At 40.3% G+C, this 11,035-nt stretch overlaps 2 protein-coding genes across 2 annotated transcripts; one reads left to right on the forward strand and one right to left on the reverse strand.

Annotated features, from left to right (window-relative positions):
- Window positions 1-723: 723 nt before the first annotated feature.
- clk4a (CDC-like kinase 4a) lies at window positions 724-8,056 on the reverse strand. Its single transcript, XM_044040653.1, is given in 14 exon segments — window positions 724-1,354; window positions 1,357-1,474; window positions 1,967-2,057; window positions 2,198-2,277; window positions 2,370-2,452; window positions 2,534-2,663; window positions 2,763-2,857; window positions 2,948-3,114; window positions 3,202-3,318; window positions 3,405-3,471; window positions 3,774-3,876; window positions 4,446-4,713; window positions 5,968-6,128; window positions 7,915-8,056. Coding segments are annotated over 13 exon segments (1,548 nt in total). The 5' UTR covers window positions 7,915-8,056; the 3' UTR covers window positions 724-1,286.
- A 1,047-nt stretch (window positions 8,057-9,103) lies between these two features.
- On the forward strand, window positions 9,104-10,006 carry tmem126a (transmembrane protein 126A). The gene has a single exon (XM_044040476.1). The coding sequence runs from the start codon at window positions 9,265-9,267 to the stop codon at window positions 9,874-9,876; it is 612 nt and encodes a 203-aa protein (XP_043896411.1). The 5' UTR covers window positions 9,104-9,264; the 3' UTR covers window positions 9,877-10,006.
- Window positions 10,007-11,035: the final 1,029 nt, after the last annotated feature.

An 11,035-nucleotide genomic window follows, 5' to 3' on the forward strand; every position in this document is an offset into this window, starting at 1 on the left:
CTTTTTACGCTCCAAATACCCAAAGAGTTATCACTTGCTTTGTTTTACATTGAAAGGTAATAACACAATGTAATCAATAAGCAGTTCCGGGTCATAGAAACGATGAACCTGTTGTTAAAACCAGAGCGTTGTTTTCAACACAAATCATTCATTGCACAACATCCTACAGGCGTCGGTTCTCCGATCACGGAGCAGTGTGGTCAGATCAGATGCTATCAGTGCAGAGACTCGGTGTTCCCGCTTTGAGCTTGAACAATAATACTCGTCATTTACAGCACATCAATCGCCGTTGAACTCTGTGGTTTTGTCGTTACAGTGCAGTTGCACTTGTAAATATGCATTTATAATTACAACACCGACTCACAGGGGAGTAAAACAAACATTACAACTTTGTGCTCAGTTGCTCGACCACGCTGCAGGCCAAGTCCTGAGACTTCTCCCAATAAGGCTCTTTACTGCCACCCTGTGGTCTCATGCAGCCACTGCACAGTATAAACCAGCAGTTTTAACTTTAACCATTAGTAAAGTTGAGTTAAAATAAAGCACAATTGCTTTATAGAGATGGCGGTCACAGACAGATACAATGTGTGTGACCACTGTGTGTTTAGCATCCAGGATCCTCTTTTTATTTGCCACATTGAAATTATTGTTTTTCTGGTGATATGTTGACATGAAGATAAGTGGGGGTTGGAAACCCCTGGTATAAAACACAGAAGACTCCACTTGTGTTGTTGGTTTACGTTTTATTGAGAAACTGTACATGACAAATGCAAAAGTATAACCAGTATATATATATATATATAACCAGTGAAAAACACAACTGTGAACTAAGTCTATACACAAGGGTTTCCTGTCTGCAGGAGCTTTTTTTTACATTAACACTGCATAAATCATTTATGGCGAGATGGAAGCCAAGGGGATGCATTCATCATCATAAACAGGACACGGAGGAAAACCAGAAAAAGCAGGAAATTTAAAATAAAGGCTACAAGCATAGATGACCAAGGCTACGTTTTAAATTACAACAGCAAATAAATAAACATAGCATCAGCGTGTCACAGGTGAAAAGAAAGAAGAGAATTTAAGAAATGCACAGGTGTAGGGGCCAGGACACAGTAAAGCAGGGCAGTGGACTGATACAGTCAGCTAACGTACACCTCTCCCAGAGAGTCAGGAAGTCCAGCGCAGCACCGAGCACCATGATGAATGTCACACTGACAGCCAGGCCGGGGCCAAGGCTGCAGGTCAAAGATTACAAGTTTACAGGTTCAGGAGTTCAGTCTTTTTTACTGCTGCTGCTTTTGCTGCTGCTGCTGCTGCTGTTGTTGCTTTTGCTGCTGCTGTAGTAAGAGGAGAAGAAAGGGTGTCGGAGGGCCTGTTCAAGGCTGAGGCGCTTTGCTGGGTCATACTCCAACATCTTCTCTACGAGGTCAAACAGCTGCTGATGGTCTTCACTATTGGACACCATGTAATGCTGGTGGGAAAGACAGGACAACCGTTAAATCAACCTCTTTAAAAATCAGTGTACATCAAGTTGTTGTTTGACATCACATGTCATTACTACGATAAACCCCCTATGAGAGTGTAGCAAGTTCATTCAACTTATTAAATTGTTCGTGTTACTGGAAAACCTTTCTAGAAAAACATGCCTTGTACTCTTTTTCCCCACATTCAAACGTACAATGTTTAGAGTTCAGCTGCTACTAAACACCTAATCTTTTTAAAAGAAAGGTGTATTTTTCACTTGCACACCATTGATAGTCACTGAAGTGATTTTGTTGGGCTCAGCAGACTAGGGATTATGCTCTTGGTGCCAAGTTGTTATGTGAATAGTAGTAACTTAGTTAAACTTAGGTGCCTCAATGGCCACTGAGCTACAGAACACAAAATGGCCACTTCATCAGTTTTAAAGTTGCAATAAAGACAGTAAGTATAAAGCAGTCTCCAGATATTTTCCTCTTCTTACCTTGAGGGGTTTTAAGCGTTTTCTGACATATCTCCCAGATGAACTGTACACATCCCAGTCCAGTTTGCACCGGTGAACAAAACGTTTTTTCCTACACAACAAACAGGAATTATTTAGTAAGTGACACCCTATGACAAAAAAATCAAAACTATTCAATTATATAAAAGGTGTTCTTATGAATGTCGTTTGTCCTTTGATGACTGTTCACAAATAAAGAAATCTGTTTTTTACCTGGTTTTCTGCAGAAGGTCTGTGGGAATGGGACCCAGGACTCTCTCCATCATAGCAAGATGCTCTTTGCTGTCATGAGTCTGTTCAGGAAAATAATATATGTCAGCTTAATAAAATTCTATGGGAAATGTCACAAGTATTAAAAATATCACAACTCTCTACCGACACTCACCTGGAATAGAGTCGATCCAAGATAATACTCGATGAGTATACAGCCGACACTCCAGACGTCACAGGACTGGTTCCAGCCCAGATCTGAAAGAGACAGTTTGAACTAAATGACTCATCACCAATAAAGGATTTGCTTTAGATTAGAGTTGTATCACAGCCACTTACCTAAAATCACTTCAGGAGCACGATAGTGACGTGTAGACACCACAGATGTGTGGTGCTCGTGGTCATATGTGGCATTACCAAAGTCCACAATTTTCACATCCGCGTTTTTCAGAGTTCGTTCATCCCGTTTCTGCGGACAAAAACAATTACATACCTTCACAGCTGCTCCCACAAAGTTTAGGCTTTTATGGCTATGATTAATTACAGGTTTCATATTTAGGAAGCTAACCTTTTCAGGGTTGTACTCCATATCATAGTCTGAATCAATGAACAGAATATTCTCGGGCTTCAGATCTGTGTGAGTCAGCTTGTTCTTGTGCAAAACTAAAAGATAAGAAAACATACATAATACATTATGCTGGTTAAGAAAACATATCTTTTTTTTTTCTCTGCAAGAATGTATACACTACTCACATCTGACAGCTCGGATGATCTGGTAGGACATGAGGCGGATGTGTTCAATGGGGAAAGGCATGAAATTGTTCTCCTTGAGAAAATCATAGGTGCTGAGCCCAAGCAGCTCAAAGGCGATGCAAATATGGCCATGATAGTCAAACCAGTCCAGCATGTGTACACATGAACTGAAGGAAAGACAAAAAAGGTTATTTCTTGCCTAGCACATTCTGATTATAATAATTTTACAATCATAATGGCTTGACATTACTTACTATCTGTTGTCAGAGTCAAGGGACTTCAAGTGGTCAAGCACCTCTACCTCTGACTTAGCTGCCTCTCGGTAGCGGTCAATGTTTTTAATGATCTTCAGAGCCACTCGAGCTCCTTGACTGGAAAAGCACAATATATATTCATTATTAAATGATGCAGTTGGAGTAAGAAAGAAATTAAGAATATTTTCTGATTTCACACTTACTTAGAATGATCAATGCATTCCACGACCTTCCCAAAGGCTCCCTCTCCTAAAGTGCACACAATCTCATCTACAGAAAATAGAGAGTTGAAGTTAGAGACACAGCACGGACGTCGTGCAACACTTTCCTTAGGCTGGCTCACTGCCTTTTGCTACATTGCTGTTAGATACGATACTATAAACAGGCTTCCACACTGGCATACAACTCAATACTAAATATGTTACAATGACAAGCAATAGCTAACCAAAAAATATTTACACTACTGGCCCAAATACTTCATCCTCTAAATTAATGTTTGGAAATTAAAACCAGACCATAGAGTGAGAGACACAATGTGAGAACAGAAGGAAAAAAAGGTATATATTCTATACATCTCGCTCTCAGCATGTCTCCATTGTGATAGATGAGGTGACCCTCGTCATCATCCTCAACACTCCTGGATCTTTTCCTGCTCCTGCGGCGATGGCTCCTCCTCTGCACCGGAAACCGCCACAATCCGCCATCACACCAATAACCCATCAGCCAGCACCAGGCCACCACAATGCGACATCGCCATTCATTCAACCAGGCCAAGGGGGAGAGATGTAGGGATGGATAGATTCGGCCCGTTCAGTAACCCCGCCAGGCGAATGGACGGAGCAGCAAATTCAAATTCAGCCCCGTCAGAGAAATTGGGCGCCAGCCACCACATAGTGTGTGTTACAGAAGAAAAACATGGCAACAAGATTTTCAGATGAGAGACTTTCTCAGAGTAGTACAGTAAAAAAAACTGAACTTGAGTGATAACAGTCTTTGTATATGTGGTTCTTTATACTACGACACTGGGTCCCTCTTTCTCTGGAAAATCTATTTAACACTTAAACCCTTACTTCCTGAGCCCTTTAGTCCCCAACTTGTCAATACTGGAAATCATGCTTACTAGTGAAGTGTAGAACACGCATACAAAAAGATAGGTGTCTAGCATTGGCTAAACACCAGTGATAATAACCCATGTTTGGCATAGACAGGGGAAGGGGTTAGAAGGGAGAAGACGGTTCCCATACCGAGGAGGACCTGTGGCGAGAGGGACTACGCCTGCGTCTTCTGTCTCTGTGTCTGCGGCTGCTGTGCCTGCTTCGCCTGCTGCGCCCACTCCGACCACTGCGTCCACTACGGCACGATGACTTGCTGTAGTGGTGCCAATCAAGATCCCTGTCCTTGCAGATGCCTCCCCGGCTGTTGTCCTCATAGGCCATGTGTAAACTGTGGTCACAAGTGTGTCCTTCCCGAGAGTCCAGCCTCGGGTTCAAACTGCGGGACTCCAGGTAGTGTCTGCAGTAGAAGAAACACACACAAATTAAAAGCAAGAACTATAAAGCAAATCAGAGTAGCCTAGTTCCTCCAATGTGTTCAAGCTCTAAAGTGAAGACTGAACGTTGATTGGAATATTCTACGTATTACCCAACACTCTATCCTAAGCCTCTTACGTAACATTTGTAATAAGAAACATATTCATTTATAGCTATTGTACATCAAGCATCCTGTTCACTGAGATGGCAAATTTCATTGAAAAATGTATCACTATCCTAACAGAACTTTAAGGAGTGTGCAAATGTTAACATCTAGTGCCACACATGATGGCACTTAAAACATTCACTCTCCTCCTCCTCCTCCTCCTCCCATTAGCCACACTGGCAGATTTTCAGCACATGGGGCATAATATGATACAGGACTCTCCCCCTTCCAAATCTTGATGTGCCAAAAGTTACGCAAAACCATTTCTGCCAATATGAAAGATATCAAAGAAAAATAAAAGCCCCCTATTAATTTGAAATATTTGCTTATATTGTATAGACCTTACATTTTAAAAAAAACACCATGTTTAAGCAATTTTTTTTACGTCAGTTCCACCATACCTTCCATAACTATAAAAGATAAAAAAAACAACAGCCATAGCACTCCGGTGGTGTCAGCTGTCTGCCAGTAAGAGATCTGCCTCACAACAGAATTAAAATTAGAGTACATCTGAAAACATCTACAGTGTAACCCCAGTAGTTGTGTGCATGCCCACAAAAACCTACGATTGCAAAAAAGAAGCCAAGCACATACCTTCACCAGGTAAACAATGACAAAAGGATTGATTACACAAGCAAGCTGATGTACTACTATAAATCCTGCAAATCCCACAAAATGTGTGTGTGTGTGTGTATATGACTACAGTGCAAACACAGTTGTGAATATAGAGTTCAAAGATTTTTACCAAAGCCTTGTGTAGCTCAACTACAAAACAACAGCTCAAACCACTAAAGTCTACACTGTAGTGACACTAAAGTGAAGAAAATAATTATATCAGCATGGCTACAAACACAGCATAGCTTATTTAGTTCACAGAACTAGCATATAAGCTTACTTTTCTTAGTTAGCTTTTCTATAGTGCAATCTACACCAATGCAACACAGCTAATGGCAAGTTTTACATATAGACACTATATTACTCATTATTTATATACCAATCTACACCAAATGTCTAATGGTTAGGGTTTTGTGAAGAGCTACCCAACACTACAAAAACAAGCAAGATTCCTACCCCTCATTTATCTTGAGGTGGCGTTGAGTTCTTCTGGACTTATTTTCTCTTTCGCTGCTGTGCGAATCTTGTTTCCTTCGCTTACGACACTCCATTCTCTCTTCCCAGCTGTACTCGTCAAGCCAGGTACCAGGAGAACGCATTCGCTTTGAGTGACGCATCTGGAAGAAATGTTAAAAATGGTAAAATCAATAGAGTTCATATTTGGTAAATGATGTGCTTCTTCATATTGTTATCTGTCCAAATTTAGTCCATCTTGTAGTTTTGACAAATCACAAAAAAACATGCAACATTACAACAGCATGGACAGCTGTGCCCTTGTTCTGTTTATTCAACTGTCCTCTACTAAATAAATCCAAGCCACACAGTAACACTGTACTTAAACAGGTCAAAAGACTGGGGCCTATTAGGCGAATTCAAGGTTTTGATAGCAATAATGGTTTTCACACAGTGGCAGTTTCAAGTTCTAAACCTCAAACATCTTTTGGTTCTGACAATTTCCTCATCAAAGTTATCATTCATTATCAAGATATTTTGGTGTTGTGATCCTTCACTGAGGCTAATGGTTTGTGTCCACAATTGTAAACTCATAACATCATCACTGCTGTCTTCTGATGAGCGCTTTCCTAACCAAAAACAGATCTCTGTATATCAATATCAAATCGAAAAATGTAATCGAATTTGTGAATCAGAATAAAAATCCATTCAGGAAATCATCATCAAAATCCAGCCCTTTTAAACTACCAACACGAATTGTGTTCAAGATTGTAATTACGTAATTATGACGTATGCCATAAATGTGAATACTTCAGTTCTTTTTGGGGGAACGACCCGAAATCAGAAGTTCTTGTGTCAACACAGGCGCTGCAGACCTGCTCGGGTTTTAACAGAGGATGCAATTTACCCATGTTGTAGACTGATCATTTTGGAAACACAGGTTGAAGTGCATTACCAGTTCGAGTCGCACAACTGATGACATTGTTGTGCCCCAAGGAGGAGACGCAGTCAAACGTTCTCCAGAAATTAGATTATTTTAAAACGATTATGACAACTAAATTGATTGTGTAACGCTGACATTACGTAACGTCAGCTTTAGCACAGCCATGGCCCGTATTTACAGTTCCTGACGGTGCCGTGGCGAGCCATAATGACACAAAATGTAAACAATCAAACGTTAAATGACCATAAGAATGCGAATAAGTTGTGGGGTAAAAAAGCCACACCGAAATTAAAATCACACGTGGCTATTTGCGTATGACTGATCACGATCATTGTTCTCCAACAGCTCTAACAACCTCAAATTAAAACAAAAACTGCTTATTTTACATCAATGTTATCCGACACAGTTAACGCTGTTTAATTATTTGAAAAGCATGAAACGCTTAAGTCGCGTTTACAGCCGAGTTTTTTTTATCGCTACAGCCGACATTGATGTAGGCCCAACGTTTCCTCGTCCATAAGGCCGCAAATTATGTGAAGTCGTTCACAAATTAAAACTAAATTGCTATTGTTCTTGTTACAGTAATTCCACTTGGTGTCAATCTACCACAGCCTGCTTTAAAATGAAAATAAATCTGATTATACTAACTATACGTGAACAGAGGAGTACGGTAAAACCTAATCCTAACCCAGCTCCTCGATTAAAGGCCCGAGCACATTGACTACTAGCCACCAATATTGATAATACCGAAGATGAAATAACGTCGTTAAATATAACATACTAATATATGTACCCGCAACAAGTGCGGTGTCTGTTGAAGCAAAATAGGAAACTATAATCGGATTTGCAAATATTTATTTCTCCACTTACACACAATGACCCTGTTGACGAGACGTCGAATATCGGATAAGCTAAATGGCTAATGTTAGCCAGCACTGCGGAAGACATCAAACTCCGGGAAACATGACAAAATTGTAAATGGCGATGATAACGAGATACAGACTTACCCCCTCCAGTACGCCCAGGGTTAAATACTGTCCAAGTATCCGCTGAATGCAAAAATGTGAACAAAGAAACTCTTAACACTTCGACGCCAAAGATGGCGAAGCTTCCTTAGAACAAAATAGAAGGTTCCTCGACACACGTTCCATTACGTCACACATTAAGGTGACACCCACTCACTAGACAAATTGTAGTCCTGAGTTTAGTCTTTCAGGTACTTCAGTGACATCTCTATCACGCCAGGCCACAAAAATAAATAGGAAATGACAAGACATTTTTATGTAATAAGATGCCTGTTTTCGTGCATTTAGCACGAAAATCAATTTGCTTTATTGATTTTCAATAAATTCACTCTTATGTAATTTAAACAAACCCTATCATCTCCACACAAAGACATCTGCAAGGCTAAGTTTTTTTTTTATCTCTGTAAAGACAAGGCAACGTTGCACTAGTAGAGTGAGATGGCTACAAAATGCCGCTGTATTCAATCAAACACAGCCTCAGTTGGATCTGATAGTTTTGCTTGACGAAGTCCTTTTTTGTGCTCAAGACTGAACTGTGCCAGAATAATAACATCAACAGCAAAAAAACACCAAACATTAGGCACTTTTGTCTTTTTATTAATAAATAAATGAAAGTCGAAAAATATTCTACCCTTACTGGTTTGTCCATTTTGGCTGCAGTGAGAATATGGTGGCACAAGATGGCAGTTTCCGTAAAGCGAAGCCCTTACATAAAGTACCTAAAGCCGTGTTTCCACAGTACGTATTTTTTAGGGCGTTTCCAGGAGGAATAGTGCCAAAATAACCGGCGACACCTGTTCAATTTTTTGGCGACAGAAAACTCTTCTTCTTCAACACCCATAGTCTATTCTAATACAAAGATTGACATGTTGTGGAGACAAACAGTCTCAAAGAGCTGCTGGATGTCATTGTTGTCTGTTGTGTCACGTTCAATGTCATTGTCATCACACGGTGCGACTTCGCACTGCGTATAGCTCTAACGTGGCGCCTACCAAATAAATGTATTGTTCTTAGTCAAACACAAGCGTAACCCAAGGCTTTACATTCCAAACTAAACTGTACCGTGATGGAAACATAGCTTAACTGGTGATTTTATTTTCTGTCAATAAACCCTCCTGAATGTCATTCACTGGACCTTTAAACCCTGCCTGACAGACTTCACGCGGGGTAACAAGACCTGAACTCCGAGCGCCTTGGATTGTGGGTAAAACATGTCTGCTCTCTGTCTCCGTACCACGGATGCTCCTCCGTACCTGAATCTTCATTAAACTCAGTGTAAAGTGGAAAAATATCTGGCTTTAAAAACTCAACATTGTCGGTGGAGACATTAAAATGTCGGAAAACACTGGGAGCGCACCCGGAAGTGCTCTCAACAGAGCAACAATGGCTGAAATCCTGGCGAAGAACTTCGAACGTCTTCCAGACGCTGATAAGAAGTTCTTCATGTACGGACCGATGTATCTGGGCGGGAACGCGGGGCTCGGAGGAATGATAGCCAACAGTTTGTACCGCAGAGCTCTGAATGTGACGCAGGCGCCCATCGCCTCCAGCCTGCCGATGACCGTGTTGCCCTTCTTGACGACGGTTGCCGTGTACAACGCAGCGGTGTGCAGTCCCCTCCTTTCCGGTGACCTCAACTGTCCCACCTGTGCTCTGATACGAGGTGGGCTGGTCGGTCTGCTCGGAGCCGGGTTGTATCCCATCCTCCTGGCCTTACCTGTCAATGCTGGTCTAGCCACTAGGTACAGCACAGCACCCATGCCGCAGAAGGGCAATCATCTCCGGTTCTGGTGGGAGCTGTCCAGACCCATCCTGAAGAGAATGAGGGCAGTTCTGTTGCTGCAGGTCTTCTTCGGCGCTTTCCTCGGCTCGAGGCATCATCAAAAGTACATCCAACTGGCACAGATGACGTATACTTCAGATGGAGAGGAACTCAAAGACTAAAAACTTAAACCTTTCAAAAACCTTCCTTTTGTATTGACTTGTCAGCATTTCATGTGGAATAAGTGCCCATTACAAAAGGAAATGAAGTGTGGACTTCAATAAATCACAATAAATTATATTGATAAACTGACATGATGATTATGTTTTGGCTCAGCAAGATGAAACAATAGATCAGTGATTTATCTATTGCAGTCATAGTCAGACACCGAGTCAGGGACTATAAAGAAGTTTTAATTTGCAGTCATTTTTCTTTTTTCTTTATTTTCTAAACACCATAAATTGAAGCTGGGATTTGTTTGCCAAATACATATTTTATGAATATCTATTCTGAAGTCCTTCTCCACTGAACCTTACAATAATAAAAAAAATGTGTTGATTTGTCATAGTTCTATTAAAATGCCAGATAATTCTTCCCCCTAAACAGAAATCAAGTTTAAACTTTCATGTGACAAAAATCACATAAATGCTTTATTCTTTTATTTTGTAGCTCAGCATTACTTCTCACAGAGAATAGTAGAATCACTAAATACCTTTTAAAATATTATATTATAAATAATTTGTGATTAATCTATAGCAGTTATTCCCAGTGACTGTGCAGAATATTTTTTTCCAGCTATTTACTTATTAAGCTTTGTATGCAACATTCATACAATTAAGTTGTGATTCATTTACCAAACTGAAAATGTCATTCAAAGTAATATTAGTTGTTTCAGAAACATGATGCACACATTTGCTCTTGACATGAATTTGTCATCTCTAAAAAGTTTAAAAAAAAGGTTGGGAAACACTGATTTTTAGAATAGTCATCTGCATCAACTTGAAACAAGAGTTTGTCATAATAATGCAAAATGCCAAACCTTTCCAAGATATGAACATGTACTGCTTATTTCTGGGTTTTCAACTGAAACAAACAATTTAAAGTGACTGGGAATGCACTTGCAAAATGATGCAATATTATTGACAAAATAACTGAATAATGTCAATGTAAACAAAACTAACCTGTAAGGAAAATACAGGATTTGTTGTAGCTGTAGCCATTTTCACTAGGTTAAATTTGGGATTGCATTTCACAGTTGACTGCAGCATAAATACATCCATCTGTGGTGACTCTGTAATGCAGATCTGTAAACACACACCCATCCACACCCTCATAAATAAG

This window comes from Solea senegalensis, linkage group LG12 (assembly GCF_019176455.1).
Source record: "Solea senegalensis isolate Sse05_10M linkage group LG12, IFAPA_SoseM_1, whole genome shotgun sequence".
In the NCBI taxonomy this organism is placed as follows: domain Eukaryota; kingdom Metazoa; phylum Chordata; class Actinopteri; order Pleuronectiformes; family Soleidae; genus Solea; species Solea senegalensis.